This window comes from Notamacropus eugenii, chromosome 5, assembly GCF_028372415.1.
Source record: "Notamacropus eugenii isolate mMacEug1 chromosome 5, mMacEug1.pri_v2, whole genome shotgun sequence".
NCBI classification, from domain to species: domain Eukaryota; kingdom Metazoa; phylum Chordata; class Mammalia; order Diprotodontia; family Macropodidae; genus Notamacropus; species Notamacropus eugenii.
The window spans coordinates 17,244,063-17,264,055 of record NC_092876.1 but is presented as its reverse complement, the minus strand read 5'-3'; the positions used below and the strand labels follow the sequence as shown (position 1 = coordinate 17,264,055).

At 40.3% G+C, this 19,993-nt stretch overlaps 1 protein-coding gene and 1 pseudogene across 1 annotated transcript; both read right to left on the bottom strand.

Moving 5' to 3' along the window:
- Positions 1–3,252: 3,252 nt before the first annotated feature.
- LOC140508530 (protein C19orf12-like) lies at positions 3,253–3,486 on the bottom strand. The gene has a single exon (XM_072616482.1). It carries the CDS (start codon positions 3,484–3,486, stop codon positions 3,253–3,255), a length of 234 nt encoding a protein of 77 aa, XP_072472583.1.
- Positions 3,487–12,796: 9,310 nt separating this feature from the next.
- Positions 12,797–17,659, bottom strand: LOC140507371 (glutathione S-transferase P-like; annotated as a pseudogene).
- Between the last annotated feature and the right edge of the window lie 2,334 nt (positions 17,660–19,993).

The window sequence follows — 19,993 nt, the reverse complement described above, 5'->3', positions numbered from 1 at the left end:
TGTTGAGAGTCCCTCTCTACAGGTGTTTTATGGGCTGTGTAGGGGCAGCCTCCATATGTGAGTCTTTCTACTCTGCCATCTTGGCTCTATCCCCAGCTTTTATTTTTTAAGCAGAGAAAAAGTTCTCTCATGCCCATTCACTGGATCAATGGAAAAAAAACACTTAGTAAAGTTTTCTTCCTTTAGGAGAGTAATTCAGTTCTAAAAGCCTTGGCTGTAATTGAAATTTACTTTCCAATTAAATATAGCACCTTTTCTCTAGGAAGCCAGGCTCTTTGAATAACAAGGAGTCCCAGGAAATCCTCGCCTTCAGGCTTAAGGTATTAAAAAACAAAACAGAAGTGATATTTGCTTCTTACCAAGATTAGAACCTTTACCAGTATCCTCTTTACAGTTTAAGATTGGAATGCCTTTGTAACTCCAAAAAAAAAAAAACCCAAAAACTTTTATTTTATTTTGCTTTTTTAAATTAATGACCATTTATCTCTTTCCCTCATACAGAAATAAACTCTTGTGACCAATATGTTTAATCAAATAAAACGAATTCCAGCATTGGTTATGTCAAAAGAATATCTTTTTTCTCAATCTTCATCTTTAGTTCATCATTTTTCTTATGGTGAGTTGTATGGTCAAGTCTTTCATGTTTGCATATAGCTTGCTTTTTTTTTTTTGCACATTAAAAAGTCTTTATTGTTTCTTCAAAGTCAAGCCACGATGGTAAGTTTTCCTTTCACATAGAAAAGAAAGCAACTTTATACAAGTTTGTTACAAATTAGAAAAAAAAAACAACCTAGCTTCGAACATTATAAAGCTCAAATTCTTATTTTAGGTAATACAAATCTTTAGTGATTGCACATGGAAGTTTGAAAGTGAATAGGAAAAGTGAAGCAATGTCCAGAATGATTATCAAAACACATTCAAATGTCATCAGGGCTATGTCATGTCAGTGGCACATATGTGGGAAAAAACAGAATATAAACTGCCAGAACGCAGCCTATGACATGCTATTCTAATATGTGGAAGAGAAAGGTCATTTTGAAGAAAGGTTTCATGAGAAACACAGGCTTCATTCCAAGGTAGCATCATCTTCAGTATTTTCCAGCTTTGACTTTTTTCTATACTGTGGATATAAATTAACCCAGGCTTTGGGTCAACCTGAACTTTTTTTTATTAAAAAAGAAACAACCCACAAACTAATTGAAAAACTGAGGCTCTAAGCAGCTGTGACCCACAAATTGACCATCTTCATATCACTACAGCAGTTCTTAGCAGAGACAAACCTGGGCTACAGTGTCTTTCTCAGCATGTTGCTACTAAAGTGCAGTCATCATCCTGATTTTCTATTCTTACCCAAAGGACTTGGGAATGTACGAAGGAATTTTGTTGCGGGTGTAAGCTCAGTTCCATGTGGACAGTCTCGGGCGGGTAAAGGTGAGAACTTCTAAACCTTAGAGTTCTCATGAGGCCCCCCAGGGAACAGCAGGGAATTGAGGTGTGAGACTGGGATATCTCGTGCATATCTGCCTCTTCCCGTGGGAAACGTGATGGGAGAGAGCATCCCCGCCCTCGAGATTGGCCCAGATCTAGGCACACCTATTGTTATCTAATAGGCACGGTATTCAGGTGCAAACTATGCGGCCCGAGAGCTTAAGTAGGGTCAGGAAAGCCTGAAGGCGCTCTTAGCGCTGAGGGGCCCTTAGAGGACAGAAGGCCCCTCTTCCCTCTTCCTTCTCTCTTCGTTCTTCCCTCTCCGCTCTCTCCCCACTTCCACTTCTGCTTTCATTCTCTTACTGTAAGATCTTTGCCTCCTTGGGAGATTTCTCTCTCTCTTAAGGAAGAGTTCCCCCTGCACATGTAACCAAGACCCTGAATAAAGGCTAACCCTTTTTCGACTCCGGAAGGTCTCTTCTCTCATACGTTTATCTGGTTTGGCCAGCCGAAGACCTGCGATAGGTAAGGTAAGACTCGGGTAGCCCTCAGGCCTCTAGGCCTGGCAGAATTTCAGTTACCTCTCAGCAACTACTACAAATTGGGGGTGTGGGGGTGGCAGTACTGAGGAAACTACACTTATATATCCTAGCAGCAGCCCAGATGGGGAAGGCTAAACTTTCCGAAAAACTTGGGTCTAAGTTAAGTTCACACCAACTCAAGGGAGTTTTGTTGTGTATGTTTTCAATATAAAAGGATGATTTATATGCTACAGCACAGTCCTTAATTCCAGGTTCTGGTAGTATCTAGTTCATCTGGTAAACTGTTCTGGAAAGCATTACAGAATGGTCATCATTAAATAAGTGAGAAAAAAGGGTTTATTCAGAAAAGATTAATCTGCATTTTTCCTTTGTTGTAAGAAATGCCCCTTTAGAAAATGTTTTAAGTGGAGCATTGCAGAAGCTCAACATAGGAACTATTTGTGAGATCATGATCCTGGGAAAGAAGAAGTAATAAGAGTTTGCTCTAAAAATAACCACTTAAAATTTAAAAAAAAAATAATTACCCTCATTTTATAGATGAGGAAAATGAGGCACTGAAAGGTCAAAGACTTAGACACAAATACTGAACAGCCTCTGTTATATTTCTTTTTTCAGTGCAGTAGGACTTCATTGAAATTAGCAGATTACCCTTCCCCCTTGCTGAGAATTTCACGGTGACTGAGCTTCTTAAGTCAGGGAGGTGTACAATGACAGGGAGAAGTAAGAAGTGAAACACATTTTCACAATTGTTTTCTGTTAAAAACCGTGAAGGCAGAGGGGGCACTACCAACAGGAAAACTAGTACCCAGGTGTTAAAAAACAGTGATTGCAAGAAAGAAAACTGAAAAGTAGTCCAAAACACAATTAAGTATGATCATCTTTTAAAACAGCCTTGTGAGAGATGAAATGAATTTAGAAAAATGCAATTAATGCTTGCAATAAGCAAAAATTCCTGATGATTTTTTTTGACAACTTCACAGTCAAAAGCATGTCAATGGGCATCACTCTGAGTAGGATCCTGAACCACGGTTGTTTCACAGATAGTTTTGGGAACATATAACAATACTTCCTCAGTAACTTAACATAAATTAGGTTTTTTGACCCAATTTTGTGATAACTCAAAGATCAAGAGTTTCTGGAGAAACTCACCCAGAAAGAAGGTGTTCTGGTACCTCAAACATAAGTAGGAGCAATTACTAGCTATTTTTCTACACTGAAGTCATCAAAATCATTCAGATGAAAATTCTTGCATCACAAAGTAAAAACCATTCACTGGAGAAAGCTAGTCTCCATACTGTACTTCTGCTTGAAGCATTTGTGTGACACAATTTATGACCTCTGATGCCAGTTTCTGCCGAAGGGTGTCATTCCCCATTACCAATGCTGTCAACTGCACCACATCCATCCAGTCCAAGTCTCTGATAATGGCAAAGGCTTTGTTAAAAAGCTTCTGTTGCTCAATAGGGGGCAGTTTCATTATGATCTGAGGAATTGGTTTAAATTGTCCACTAGTCATCCAAGCACCAAGTACGCCACCAACTGTCCCCCCTAGATATGTTCATGTTGTTTCCCCTTGCTAGATTTAGAGGGAAGGAACAGCTTCACTTTTGTCTTTGCTATCTCTAGTGCTCCCAAGGGACCCATGGAGCTTCTGGTTTCCCTGAGAAGACTGGAGAAGGCTTGGCTGGGGTGGGGAGGTCACTGGGGGTCCCTGAGGTCATTTGGGGAGGGGCCAGGGCAGGTAGTTATTGGGAAAAAGGGCATGTAGAGAGGGGCTATAGCTTGCTTTTGTATGTTGTCTCCATCATTAGTTTGGACTAGTAAGTTACCCAAGGGCAGGGATTGTTTTTTGCATTTTTTTTTGCATCCCCAACATTTAACACAGTGCCAGGTATGTAGTTAGTTCTTAAAATCCATAATGTTTATGAATCATTATCTTCCTATTTTTTGTATATATTACTTTATAAATTGTTCTGTTTGCTCTGGATTAGTGCATAGGAGTCTTCTCAACTTTCTTGAGATTCATCTTTGGCATCATTTCTAACACTACATAGGATTTTATTACATTCCTTTCCTATAAACATTATTCCATTCCTTTCTTTTCCCCAATTTATAGGTACTCCTTTGCTATTACAAAAAGATTTGCTATAAAGATTTGTTTTCACATATTTTGGTCTTTTCCTTCTTTCTTTGATCCTCTTGGGTCATAGGCCTAGTAGTGGTATCAGTGGGTCATTCTGTAGCAATGGAATCAACACAGACTTCTTCCTGTTCATGTTGATATTGTTTTCCTTGTAGGCAGGGATTGACTCATTTGACCTTATTCCTCAGTGAGGACTCTGACAGTGTCTTGTATATAATATGTAATTGATAAGTATTTGTGGAATTGAATTCCTTAAAATGAGAGGCAATTTCTTGCAGTGAAAAGAGCCTTAGATTTGCAGTCCAAAAACTTGGGTTCAAAACATGGCACTGTCCCGTGTAACCTCTTCAACTCTCAACTGTGAAATCATGGGTTTGACTCGATGACCACTAATGTCCTTTCCAGCTTGAACTCTATGATCTTATAATTTCAGGTTTTGAAATGCTGTCATTTGAATCATATAGACAGTCACAGAACCTCAAAATTCTCTCATTTTTTGAGAATATATTCATTTTGAAGTATCCATTTTGAATCTCACAAAATTTCTACACTAGAATCTACCCAATCACCTGATGAGATTTTAGTGGGGGAACTTATGGACAAGGGTGAAACCTCAAAACATGCACAGACTTTCTCTATACACTGGCAATCAAACACATGGAATTTTGCAAGTCTGATTCATCTGACATGACATAGGCATCACTTTTCTGGTGAGATGAAGAGCTCCCTCTAATTGAATTCAGAGCTGGAAGGATTGGATCTTCAGCAGGTCCCTACTCAGAAGTTTATCCAAGCATGTGAAGACTTTCCCCAGAAGAATGGGTGGATGAGAACAATTTGTTTGAACAGCCATGAAGGCAACTGAAGCAGGTGCTGTAGAATGCTTAGAACTTTATCAGACATCAAAGATGCCAAGGTTATCCACTGTATCCCAGGCCATCATCAGTCAACTAGACTTTTGTTCTGCCATTGGACTTCAATGACTCTGGAAGAAAGAGTGAGGCTGATGACTATGCAAACTCTGCCTTGCTTAAATCCAATTTATGTCCTAGTCAAGACATCACCCTGTGATGTCATTGGTCCTCTTCAAAAGTGAATGACAATGGGGGCAGCTAGATGGCTCAGTGCATAGAGCACTAATCCTGGAGTTAGGAGGACCTGAGTTCAAATCTGTCTCAGACACTTGACACTTATTGTCTGTGTGACCTTGGGTAAGTCACTCAACCCCAATTGCCTTGCCTTTCCCCCCTCCAAAAAATAAACAATCAAAAGTGAAGGATAAGCAGCCCTGGAGTTTGTATTGCACAAAGTTTGTTTCACCCTTTGATCCACATCCCCTTCTTTAAATTTTTACTTTTCTTTTAAGGCAATAATCTCTGTGAGTATCAGTGAATATGTGTTACCTCCAGATACCAAGATAAGCTCCAAATGGACACATGCCTGTGATAGCAAAGGTCATCTCCTTTGTGGTTTAGAAGAGCAAAGAAGACATTTCCTTTCTGATGCATCACTAAGGAGAGTCATTGCCAGAAAAGGGAGAAAACGCATCATAAGATGAGTGGGCAGAAGACCAAATGGGTCATTTTTATTATATAAGATTAAACACTCATATTGAAATAAAGCCAGGGTAGCTAAAATTAAAAGGGAAACAGTAAACTGGGAAAATCTTCTTAGCAAGTTTCTCTGACCAAGTTCTCACTTTCAAAATATATAAAGAAACGATTAAAATTTACAAGAACAAGAACCATTTCTCCGTTGATAAATGAATTGATTCCATCCTGACCTATTAGCAGTTTTGGAATCAAATTATGAACATGCAATTTTTGAAGGAAGAAATTCAATTTATCAAGAGTCATATTAAAATATGTTCCAAACCCACTTATAATTATTATGTTTTATTTTTTCACTTTGCAAAAAATTGCCTTCTCTTCCCCTTCTACTCTGTTCTCTCCCCCAACTAAGAAAGAAATAAAAGTGAAACTGCTGTTACAAATATGTATAGTCAAGCAAAATGGGCAAGGGACTTGAGAGAAAAGGACAGTGTATAGTTAAACTGGTTCATCAAGGGGTCAAGATGAAGAGGGAGGTAGATAATCACCAGTGGAGAGGCAATGGTTTGGGAAAGAACTGAGGAGCGAAGGGACTAAAGGTCATAATATGAACAAAGAATAGGGTTTGGGGGTTGGAAGGAAGAAGGAGAGGTGCAATGACAACAGATTATGATGAGAGAGAGCAATTTCAGAGCTCATGAACATGCATGTGGAAGATTTGTGGGTGACGACAAAGTCAAGAGTTTGACCATCTCTGGTCAGTTGGTACCAGTATCTAAAGTACTGAGTCACTCAAGTCTCCCCACCTGACCATTACTACCATCACCACCATCCCTCCTCATCCACACTGAAACTCCCCCTTCTCCCCCTACCACACACACATAGGGGAGAAAGTTTTATATTAAGCAATGGGTGGGTCACAAAGTACTGATGAAACATTTTTTTCTTTGTAAGCTTTATTTTTTTTTTAACCAAAAGCATACCATTTTATTTTAGACTCAAACACCAGAAGACAAATGCAGAATAGAGAAAAGAAACAGACATCATAAATTTAAATATTGGAACTTAAATACAAAGTTAAAAAGAAGAAAAAAGGCATGTTATGTGAAAAGCACAACATAAGAGAAGGTTCAAATTATGTAACAATTTATTTTCATTTAAAGAAAGCCTGTATAATAAATAATATTTGCATTGAAAACTGTCCATCTTTTCTTTGCTTCCTTGTGAGTTGTTTTGTCTGTGCTTCGAACTTCTTTTACTTTGTTGTTTTTTCTCCTCCCTCCCAACCTCAGAAGGCTACAATAAAGTTTAGATATTTTTGCTGTAGATATCTATATCTACATCTGTCTATCTATCTATCTATACATACACACACATATGTATATATATATACATATGTATATATGTATGTACACATACATATATAGACATACATTTTTCCAAACATATTCTACTCCTGATCTTTGGTTTTTATGTTTGCGCATATTTTATGTTTTCTATTCCTCCTGCCTCCTCTACTTTACTTCTACCTACCACCTTGCTCTCCTATTACTTGCCTACTCCCTCCAAAGATTTCTCCCTTATCCTCCCATTCCCATAAATATAAACACCCTTCTATACCCCTTGTTTACTTATTCCCTCACCTTCCCCTCTGAAGATCCCTTCTTTGTCCTTTCCCCTCTCCCTATGCCCTCCCATTTTATTTCCTTTGAATTTAGAAGGTTTTTATAGTGTTCTAAATATATATGTATTGTTCCCTCTTAAACCCATTCCCTATGAAAGCAGGTTACCGAAATGCCAGCCCTCCTCCCCCATCTAATTCCTCTGTACCACATTTGTACAAAATAATTAGTCTTTTTAGCTATTCCTAAATGGTTTACTTTTAATTAGTATCATAGTCAGGTTTACCTCAATCTTTGTTATGAGCTACCCAATTATTAATGTATGTCTAAAATATAATATGATATGATAAGAGATATGATACAATATGGCATAATATGATATACTATGATATAATATAATTAATATAATATAATAATGTATGTCTTAGACACACATTTTTCATATATAAAAGGTAAGCAATCTATATTTATGAATCCCTTATACTTAGTCTTTGGTATATACCTTATATTTCCCTTGGTTCTTGTATATCAAATCTTCTATTAAGTTCAGAATTTTTTTTAATGATGTCTTAAAAGTCTAAGAATTTATCAAATATCCATTTTTCATTCTGAATAATACTTAACTTTGCAGGATATGATCTTTTTGGCCAGAGTCCCAGTCCTTTTGATCTTTGATATATTGTGTTCCAAGTTCTGCGATCTTTTAATGTCTCTTCTGCTAGGTCTGGTGTAATTCTAATCGTGGTTACATCAAGTTAAAATTGTTTTAATCTTGATGCTTTTAATATTTTATCATTGTGTGGGATGAACCCCTTAATAAAATTAGAGTCTTGACCAAAGGAATACAAAGGAAAGATATTTATTCAGCTTTGAGAAAGGGCACTCCCGCCTGAGCTCAAGATGGTGTTGGCTGAGGAGGGCAAGGGTGTGCCCTGCACAGTAGTTTTTATAGATCATGACCACAATCCCCCCACCCTAATCCCCTTCCTCTTAGCCCATTGGCTGGACTTGAGGGTACAATCTATCCATGGAAAATCTACTCCAGCAACAAAGAATAAGTGTACAAGAGTAATTTTTAGAAAAAGGGGGGGATATGGGAGTGAGCAACTCCTGATCAAGGAGTGTTATGTAACATGGAGTAGCTATCTAGGAAAGGAGATAAGGGAGTAAAGGCAGTCTGGGAGTAGGCAGAAAGCAGCCTCTGTCAAAGACAATTAAAAAATTTTAAGAAAATCACAATTTCTATCGTTCAGTTTCTCAGGGCTGGGTGAGATAAGCCAGCTAACACAAAGGGCCCCTGAGAAGCCTTTACTAAATATACCTATTCTATTCACTGAGGTGTCTTCGTTAAATATACCTGTTCTACTCATCACTGAGCTGGGGGTTTTGAAATTTGATCATGATAATTCTGAGTTTTCCTCATAGAATCTCTTTTAAGTAGTGATTGATGGATTTTTTCTATTTCTACCTTCTCCTCTTGTTCTAATGCTTCAGGACTTTTTTCTTTATTTCTTGCATGAAGATTCTTTTTTTTTTATCATAACATTCAGTTAGTCTGTTTATTTTTATATTTCTCTTCTTGATCTATTCTCCAAATCTGTTGTTTTTCTTATAAGATGTTTCACTATGTTTTCTTTTTTTTTCATTATTTGTATTTTGTTTAATTATTTCTTGATCTCTTATAATTTCCCTGACTTCACTTGGCCCAATTCTAATTTTCAAGATGTCATTTTCTTCCTTAAGATTCTGGATCTTGGGGGCGGAGCCAAGATGGCGGAGTAGAAAGACACATATACCCTAGCTCTGAACCCACAGCCCATAAAATATCTGTAAAAAAGAACTACCAACAAATTCTGGAGCAGTAGAAGCCACAGAACAATGGAACAGACGAGATTTCTGTTCCAGAGAGCCTGAAAACTTCTCGCAAAAGGTCCTTCATGCACCAGACCAGAGTGGAACCCGGCCCTCCTTGGCTGCGTGGCACCAAGGGGAGCGGATCCGAGTAGGCTTCAGGGATGGAATCTCCAGCAGCCGCATGGGTCCCTCCACGCACAGGTGACAAGGGTCAGTGAGAGGGTCTCTTTGGCGGGTCGACAGGGGAGTGGGGTGCCCCCATAACTCAGGCCTCCTCGGGAGGCAGCAGAGGAGGTGGGAGCAGACTGGGGCTCCCCAAGCAGGCAGGAGCCTGGATCCATTGTTGAAGGTCTCTGTATAAACCCCCTGAGGGAACTGAGCCTGTGAGGTGGCCCTGCCCCCACCTGAGCAGCTGAACTTGATCTCACACTGATTAGAAGCCCTGCCCCGCCAAAAGCCCTGAGGCTGGGAAGCAGCATTTGAATCTCAGCCCCTAAGTGCTGGCTGGGGGGAACTGGAGGCCAAGTGGGTGTGAAGAGGACGCTCAGAAGTCAAGTCACTGGCTGGGAAAATGCCCAGAAAAGGGAAAAAAATACGACTATAGAAGGCTACTTTCTTGGTGAACAGGTATTTCCTCCCTTCCTTTCTGATGAGGAAGAACAATGCTTACCATCAGGGAAAGACACAGAAGTCAAGGCTTCTGTATCCCAGCCCACCCAATGGACTCAGGCCATGGAAGAGCTCAAAAAGGATTTTGAAAATCAAGTTAGAGAGGTGGAGGAAAAACTGGGAAGAGAAATGAGACAGATGAAAGAAAAGCATGAAACACAGGTCCACACCTTGCTAAAGGAGACCCCAAAAAAATGCTGAAGAAAATAACACCTTGAAAAATAGGCTAACTCAATTGGCAAAAAAGGTTCAAAAAGCCAATGAGGAGAAGAATGCTTTCAAAAGCAGAATTAGCCAAATGGAAAAGGAGGTTCAAAAGCTCACTGAAGAAAATAGTTCTTTCAAAATTAGAATGGAACAGATGGAGGCTAACGACTTTATGAGAAACCAAGAAATCACAAAACAAAACCAAAACAATGAAAAAATGGAAGATAATGTGAAATATCTCATTGGAAAAACAACTGACCTGGAAAATAGATTCAGGAGAGACAATTTAAAAATTATGGGACTATCTGAAAGCCATGATCAAACAAAGAGCCTAGACATCATCTTTCATGAAATTATCAAGGAAAATTGCCCTGAGATTCTAGAACCAGAGAGCAAAATAAGCATTCAAGGAATCCACCAATCATTGCCTGAAAGAGATCCAAAAAGAGAAACTCCTAGGAACATTGTGGTCAAATTCCAGAATTCCCAGGTCAAGGAGAAAATATTGCAAGCAGCTAGAAAGAAACAATTCAAGTATTGTGGAAATACAATCAGGATAACACAAGATCTAGCAGCTTCTACATTAAGGGATCAAAGGGCGTGGAATAGGATATTCCAGAAGTCAAAGGAACTAGAACTAAAACCAAGAATCACCTACCCAGCAAAATTGAGTATAATACTTCAGGGGAAAAATTGGTCTTTCAATGAAATCGAGAACTTTCAAGCATTCTTGATGAAAAGACCAGAGCTGAAAAGAAAATTTGACTTTCAAACACAAGAAGGAAGAGAAGCATGAAAAGGTAAACAGCAAAGAGAAGTCATAAGGGACTTACTAAAGTTGAACTGTTTACATTCCTACATGGAAAGACAATATTTGTAACTCTTGAAACTATTCAGTATCTGGGTAGTGGGTGGGATTACACACACACAGAGCACATGCACACGCACACACACATAGAGACAGAGTGCACAGAGTGAATTGAAGAGGATGGGATTATATCTTAAAAAAAATGAAATCAATCAGTGAGAGAGAAATATATTGGGAAGAGAAAGGGAAAAATGGAATGGGGCAAATTATCTCTCATAAAAGAGGTAAGCAAAAGACTTATTAGTGGAGGGATAAAGAGGGGAGGTGAGAGAAAAACATGAAGTTTACTCTCATCGCATTCCACTAAAGGAAGGAATAAAATGCACACTCATTTGGGTATGAAAACCTATCTTACAATACAGGAAAGTGGGGGATAAGGGGATAAGCGGGAGGGGTGATGATGGAAGGGAGGGCATGGGGAGGAGGGAGCAATTTGAGTTCGACACTCATGGGGAGGGACAGGATCAAAAGAGAGAACAGAAGTAATGGGGGGCAGTATAGGATGGAGGGAAATATAGTTAGTCTTATACAACAAGACTATTATGGAAATCATTTGCAGAACTACACAGATTTGGCCTATATTGGATTGCTTGCCTTCCAAAGGGAAGGGATGGGGAGGGAGGGAGGAAAAGAAGTTGGAACTCAAAGTTTTAGGAACAACTGTCGAGTACTGCTCTTGCCACTAGGAAATAAGATATACAGGTAAAGGGGTATAGAAAGCTATTTAACCGTACAGGTCAAAAGAGAAGATGGAGACAAGGGCAGAGAGGGATGATAGAAGAGAGAGCAGATTGGTGATAAGGGCAATTAGAATGCTTGGTGTTTTGGGGTGGGGGGAGGGGACAAAAGGGGAGAAAATTTGGAACCCAAAATTTTGTGAAAATGAATGTTAAAAGTTAAATAAATAAATAAATTTAAAAAAAGATTCTGGATCTCCTTTTCTAATTGGTTGACTTTCCTTTTATAACCTTCTTGCTTTTCTTGGATTATTCTTATTTTTTCTTTAGTTTTTCCTCTATCTCTGTCATTTAAGTTGTGAAGTCTTTTTAAAGAAATTCTAAGAATTCTTTTTTGCGTACGTGACTATTTGATGCTATTCTTTGAGGTTTGTTTTTTTTTTTACTTCAACATCCTTTTCTGAAGATGAACCCTGGTCATCTATATTCCCACAGTGGCTTTCTATAGTTGAATTCTTTCTCCTTTGCCTGTGCATTTTTTTTTGTAATAGCTTACTTTTTGTAATCACCTTTAGCCCTGGAGTAATGGAAATCATGCATTTTGCCCCAGATCTTCAGTTCTCCCCTCCTGCCTGGAACCAAAACCAAACCTCCAGTCTCCTGCAAGTTCCCACAGCCAGAACGTTTCTGCCCCACTGCTTCTGCACTCACCAGGTGTGTGCTGGATCCTTCTTGCCCATCTCTCTTCTGTAGCACAGCTGGAGTTGTTATTCCTGTCAGCAGAAATTCCCTCAACCTTCCCAGGCTCAAATACCCAACTCTATCCTCAGGGTGAAAATTCCTTTGGCTCGGGCCAAGGCAGCCTCTCAAAGCAACTAACCTCAGGGCTTGCTGCATGTTGTTACAATGGACCCTCTCCTGGAGGTGTTTACTCTTCACCCAGACCAAGTCTCATCCTGGGATTTTTCTTCCTATCTTCCCAAATTGTCGGTGGAAGACTCCAGCTATGCCCCTATTAGTATTTATCTCCACCCACACATTGTTAGTTCTAAGGTACTGTTTTAACTCTTGTGGGGGAAAATCTTGAGAGCTTGGAATTTTCTGACCTACTCCACCATCTACCCAGAATCCTCTGATTTGTAAGCTTTATTTTTGCAGGTTGGAGGAGAAAAGCCCTATATGAACCCTGGTAAGAGATTCCCAGTGTTTCCACATAAATCTTACCTAACTGGCCTTTCACAGGACATCTACAAAAAAACGAAGCAGTAGCTAGATGAAAGCAGGGTACCTCCTCTAGGGTACAGGACATGAGGGCAATGGCAAAATGGTACAGAGGGGATAAAGGCAGAAATTGAGAGAATGATTGGATCCTCCTCCTCTGGAGTCGTCTTGACCTTTGTTCTAGAGCTGGGACATGGGGAAAAACCTTTGACTTTTGCTTTGTCTTATAAATACTTTCCTTTGGGCCTGGTCAGGAAGATTTATGGGTCCAGGTCAGAATATGATCCTTCTGTGTCAGGAGCCATCATGGGCCACAAGATTTGCTTTGTATAAGAAAGGAGAGGAGAGGCCTGAGACCACCCAGGTTGGAGCTGAGTTCCTACTGACTCAAGAGAACTCCAACCACACAGGCAATTGCAGCTACCCCCATCTCTCTTGTGTTAAAAGTCATGTCTAGACATGACCAGTGCCTACCTGGTGCTCATAGTAAATAGTGAGGGAGACAAACCTGAATGTGTTCTTGGAAGGTAGCATTCCACATTCTTCACCTCAGTCCAGGGAATTAACCCCAAGGAATGAGCTCCAACCTGGGTAGTCCACAGGATCAGAGAGAGTGGAACCATTTCCCATTCATGATGTATTCCCTGGATATGGGAATTGTGGGTGGGAAATGATATGTGGAGATTTATCAGAGGAAGGTAGTATGATGAAGTGGAAAGGGTGCTGGATTTAAGGGAAAAAAGCCTAATACTGCTTAAATGCTGATTTTGCTATGTCTTACCTTTATGACCCTGAGTAAGTTACTGGGCATCAGTTTCCTCATCTGGAAAATGAGAGGATTGACCAGAGGTCTTTTCTTGTTATATGATCCTGAGGAAGATCCCTCATTACTTCCTAGTGAGCTTTTCTTCCCCATTATTTTTTTGGGATGAAAAAGATGACTCTTCTCTAGAAGTAGGTAAGACTAAGAAAGAGGCACATTTCCCAGAGCCTTGTAAGCTCACCCATCTGGATCAAGGCCATCAGAAACTCCAGAACATTGTAGGATAGAAGTTATGGGTAGGGGAGTGGAACCATCATGAGTAGAGGCACAAGATGAAGATAACTTTGGGACAATGAAGCCCAAAGACTGATTGCTACCATTTCTTTTCTCAGTATCTAGGGCCACCCTCATCATCACATTCATCCTTCTTCTTTTATTTTTCTTCACTCCTCTTCACAGGTGTGATGGCAATCAAACTAAGATCTTTTGCTGTTTTGTCTGTTGACTTTTGATTTCTCTGTATTTTCTCTGAAATTTTGATTTTGATTTTCTCTGATACCTGTGTTTGATTAAAGTGATTGTTAACCCCTTGAAAGTTGCTTTCCTTTTATGAATGCAGATCTAAGAATCTGTGGTAGCAGGTCCCCTCTGTGTATTTTGAGGTGCTTACTGATACAATAGGAGGAGATGACAGCCCATGATGATTGAGGAAATAATTAGCTGAGGAATAGAGCTACAGTTTCCTCGTCTCCAAATGACAGATTAGTGTTGGAACATGTCTAAAGTCTCTTCCCACTTTAAATTCTATGTTCTGGATTGGTTTGACTTTCCGCTGTAATTTCCATCAGGGATCTTTTATGAAGAGAGTGCCACAAAGGTAGGGAGATTCATCTCATCTTCCTAGATGTCCTTGATCTATTCCCCCCACCCTCCTATAGTCAATATGCCTCTAGAACATTTTACGCTGGATAGAAACTCTGGTTTGATGACAATGATGAGTGGGCCTTTTAATAACTTTGTCACACCAGTCCTATTTCTCCCAAGCTTTCCATGCTTATCTCACTACTAGCCTGAGAAGCTCTCCAGTAGAGAACAAGTATAAGGGACTAACAGAGAAAGGGACCAGAAGATTCTTAAAGTGGTTTGTGAGAATTCAATTTATCTGGTCCTACAAATATCCATACTTTTGTAATTGTTGTCTGTATTGAAAAAAATCCATTTAGACTTACATGCAGAAACACAGCATCATATTTACTAGGTGGAGTGGTGATCTTCTAATAATCTGCAATTCAAGACATCACTCCATGAAGGAAAATCATATTTAAAAAATATTTTAGGCAGAGAAGATATTCAATGGTGACTGGAATACATCAAGATTCCAGTTCTAGGTTGGTGGAGGAAATTGAGAAAGATACCTAGAGTGCATCCCTTCTTCATCTCTTCCTTTTAGATTCTCCTACTCCCTGCAAGATTAATCTCCTTCATAATTTCAACTTTTAGGGTCCTCTTCAACTCATATTCTTAGAGTACTTAGGCTCATCTATTCTTTGCCCCCTTCAGATCATATTCCCTCATCAGAGAATAAGGGTCTTATATGTGAAGGAATTGAAAGAATTGAGTGAACCACACTGACTCCATCTTGTGACCCAGTTCTGGAGCTATCTCAATTCCCTTTCTATGCAATTATGAGTCTAGGCTAGTTTCTATCTTGTGGTAAAACTTTATTCAATTATGGGAATTGTGAAAAATTTATTGCATTGTTTGGACTTGCATTGAATTCCTTGCATGACTGGACCACCTCTACCTGTTGCTTAGAGACTCGTTAACTAAGGACATTGGTTATATTGACCAGAAACTCAGTCAGATCCAAAGAGTGATGAAAGGAGTTTTCTTTTTCACAATTATATATGTCTTATCTGAAAAGTGGCACCATACAGGTCAATCAGTTACTATTTGTTCCTTTGATTCTTTACAGGAATTTGATGGGGGGAGTGGGACACCTTCTTTCCGGATTTCAGGGAATTACACCTGTTCATTCTTCCCCTCCCAACTTGGAAAGTCCCTAATCTTTTATCCAATTAGAAATCAGATTACCTAATATTTATCCTGGTTTATATCTTGTTAATTATTTTCTTTTAACATATACACATCTTTCTCCCTTTCTCTTTTTGTTGTTTTAAAGCCTTTATGGCAACACAAGGGTTGGGCCACTGTTTGCCACTGCCATTGATGGGGAGACCAGTGTGCTGTGGTGAGGAGGTGCTATGGGAGGAAAGTCAAACCACATGGACCAACATCAAGGGAAAGGTGTCTAGACAGCCAGAGACCAGCAAGGCAGGCAGATTGTAATCCACAAAAGAGATCTTGTCCCCTATGATAAAGGCCTTGCCTCCTTGGTTCTGGCTCACTAGGGTCTCAAAAGGTTTTAACTGATGGGCAGCTCCTTCACATACTTGTCCTTATCCTCCTCATAATTCTGGTAGATGAGGAGAAGATACTTGAATCATTAGCCACATCCAAGAGAACAGCTTCTTGAGTATTCTCCCATAGAGACCATATTGATGCCCCAGTATCTCATGATGGCATTGCTTTGGTATAAGGTCAAGTCTCCATCTGTGAATTTGGGGAGCTGGCCAAAGAGATAACTGGCCTTGAGGTCCCCCTGAATCCTCATGTCTTTGGTCACTTCATCTTCTCTCTAGACTTGGTCCTGGTCAGTCAGGAGTATCTGGATAGCCTCACATTGCCCTCAATCCTGGAAGCAGGTGATGGTGCAGGAAGTCATCTCTGGAGATAGTGGTACACAGGAACAAGTACCAGGAGGAAGCCTCTGTCTCCCCTTCTATTAGGGGTCTAGTATGAAACGGAGGAGTCCTGGCCCCTATTTGTTAAGCAATTGGCACGTAATGCTTAATATGTACTCAGAAGCTTGGATCTTTGTTTCCTCAGTTATCTCATCTCTCACCCATCACACATGTTAATAACAAAAACCATGAGGAAATAACAGAAAGGAAAGCTTCATTTTTAATAAATACAAAATGAATTCTCTCTCACAGTTTGCTGTGTACATGGCAATGCTTTTTTCTCTTTTCTCATTTTGCATTTAAATGTAAAATTAAAAAATGCAAAATGCATAAAGTATCTGAGAGTCAGTTTATTTTGACACAGTCAAGTCTTATAGAGGGCATTCCAAAGTCTTGGTGCAGTTTTAAACTTTAATAGACATCCTTCCCAACTCCCTCCACGAGCTTGTAATTGGAATATTATGTATTCCAGTTACCAGTGCACTTCCTCTCTACCTAAAAGATTTTCTGAATAAGTTTTTCCTTCACAGGATCACATTCTGAGATGCAGATTATTAGAAGGCCCATACATAGTAGGTGCTTAATAAATGTTTATTCTTTTCCTTCCCCATCAAGACATAGTAACTGGAAAATGGTAGACACCTATTAAATGTTTTGTTTTGAATTTGAATTAGATGAAGCAACAAATCAATCCCCTGTATGCAAAATTTCTATTCACAGCTGTCCCACTTCCATTTTGATGGCCATCTACTTAGTTTGGGATTCATCTCAGCAAGCTAGAAGGAGTCTTTGGGTCAATTTAGGTACAAGCATGTCTGCCTGAGAATCCCTTGAATTGCATCATACAGGGATATTGTCACTGCTTCCTCACTGCTTCCAGCACTGCTCCTTCCCCTAGTACTAAAGAGAGATGATCTTTCTCCAGTTTTGGAAAGATCTGGGCATAAATTATTTGTTCTTAGCATCAACTCACTGAGGTAAGTATGACAGTATTATTATATCCTGGGATTGAAGCGTTTTTGCTCACATAGTTAGTAAGAGGTAGAATCAGAATTCCCATTCAGGTGTTCTGCCTCAAAATCCAGTTCTCTATTCACTAACTCCCATGATATCTAAGAGGGAGAAAGTCTGAGGGTGGGGTGGAGTGTGGAAGAATGAAGAATAGAAAACTATGACAGATAGGTGTGGATGGATCAGGAAAGGCTGAAGAGAAGGCCACATAAAAGAGATGTTCCCTCTTTCACCTGTTTTAGAGAGGAAACAGTTGGAAATGTTTTTGGGGGGTGGAGACGGAAGCCTCTGCCACCACATCCTGGACGCAAACATCAGCCCTTGTCCCTCCTCCTTCCCTCTGGACAGCTGAAATCATTCAACTGAGGATAGAACTTGGACTGTACCATGGCCTCCAGACTCTCCTCTTTACTCTGTCTTGGTGAGTACAAGGGGCCAGGGATAGAGAAGGAGAAGGTGGGGGGTGATGGGATAATTTTGAGAAGATCCATGGACAGGGGGTTGTGGGGGAAAAGAGCAGACTGTTCATGCTTTTGAGTGCCACTGATGTAAAAATTTCTGGCATCCCAGAAAACCTAGAAGCCTGTTTTCTTTAGTGACATGGGGATAAAATGTGGGGTGAGATAGGGAGCATTTTGGGTCTTGTCTTACACCAGTGTCTCTTTCATAGTGCTATGTCTGGGCCAGAGGATCCGAGCACAGGAGGGTGAGTCCTTTTCCCTACACACTCCCTACGCCTCCTCCTGTCTTAGTGTAGATAAGGATAGTCCTCGCTCCAGAAAAGTGAAGATTAAGGGGGTGTCTGTACTGAGCTGGCATGAGTCACTCCCAGAGGCTGCAGGAGCTTGGCAATGAATGAGATCCCAGGCTTCCAGGCTGTAGCTCCCTTCCACACACTCTCTCCCTGTGCTGTGATCACATCTTTGGCCTTCCTGGACTCAAATTGGCATCCTCTGGTTCCAAAGGCTCCAGCAACATTAGATTCAGTATCTCATCAGAGAATTTACAGACAAAATAATTAGATTCAGACCGGAGAAAGAGTTTCCTTTCAGGAGTATGGGAGCTCCTAATTCAGAGTTCTAGCTGGTGTGATGATCAGAGGACTCCCTAATAATGGTTCAGTGAAACCTAAAGCAAAAGATATTGCTAATGCCAATAGAGTGTCACAGTAAAAAGTCACATTCACATAGCTAGGTACAGTGTGTTTCTGCCAATGCCTCTGAATGGTAGGTAGGGTATGGTATGGTAGCTCAGGATGCCAGGGAAGAAGAAATTGAGATAAAACACCTGAGGCATGGGAGAAAGTAGAGTGGTCCTAGCAGCTGAGCCCCAGAGGCCTCACTGGAAGACTCCAGGGTTGGCATGGTGCCCCCTTGCCCCCTGCTGCTGTTATCCGGTCCTGGGAGATGTCCCCATGTCCTCCAGATCACCTGGCTCAGATTCTGGGAATTTCTGCTTTCCTTTGTCCCACTGAGGCCCAAAAGGTCTTTTCCTTATGTTCAACGAGTAACTGAAACTCTTACTGATCCCTTCTCCCCATGGTTCGAATGTTAGACTTGGAGTCAGAAAGATCTGTGTTCAAATGTGCTTCTGACACCTACTAGCTCTATTACTTGGGGCCCATCACACTTCTCCCAGACAATTTCCTCGGTTGTAAGATGAGGGGGTTGGGTGAAACGACCGCTGATGCTCCTTTCTGGTACAAATCAATGGTCCAAAGTAACTCCTACCCAAATAGAAATTCACTTGCTGTTTTCTCACACACAACACTCCATTTTCCACCTTCATGACTTTGTCCTGGCTACCTCCATGTCTCTGCCTTCTGGAATCCCTGTTTTCTTCCAAGATTCAGCTGGAGAATCACATTGTGTACTGCAACCCCCATACCCCTCATATGTTCGCTTCCAAGTTTTAGTTTGCATTCTTTTCATTTGTTTTATACAGACTTATCTATGTTCCTCTAGTCTACCGTGTTAACATATAAGTCTTTTGATGGCAAAGAACATTATGCTTTTATTTTTGTTGTCCTAATACCCAGCCAGTATCTGGCACATGATAAGTGTTTAATAAATGTTTAGCACCCTGTATATAGTAGTCATTTAATAAATGTTTGTTGATGGATGGATACATTGATCAAGTTCAATCCTCTTATTTTTCAGGCAGGGAAAACTAGAGTGCCATGAATTCCCCCAACTATACAACATGAGGGGAGCATAGATATAGAGTGGAAAGTGGACCTTGTGGATCTGCTTGTCCAGCTTTTCATTTTCATGATGAAGATGAAAAGACCCAGAGGCTTCAATGGTCACATTGATCATAAGAGGAAGTCTTGGAGTTTGAACTGAGGTGATCTGCCTTCAAGTCCAGTGCCCTTTCCAAGGCATCACATAACAGTTATCTTGGAAGTCATTTTCTCTAGCTTCTACCTTTAATTCTCTTTCCCCACCCAGTTTGTGTGCCCATTTGTGGTCCGTAGAGGGGAGACGTTCTTTCCTTCTATGGGTACATTTGCTCATCTTGGCCAATCCATCCCATCTTCTCCGAGAAATCCTCCCTCTGATCACCCTCTTCCCAACCTTCCAACCTTCGGTGTCTCCTGATCACTTTATCCTTTCCCTGCTGTCTAAAAAACAA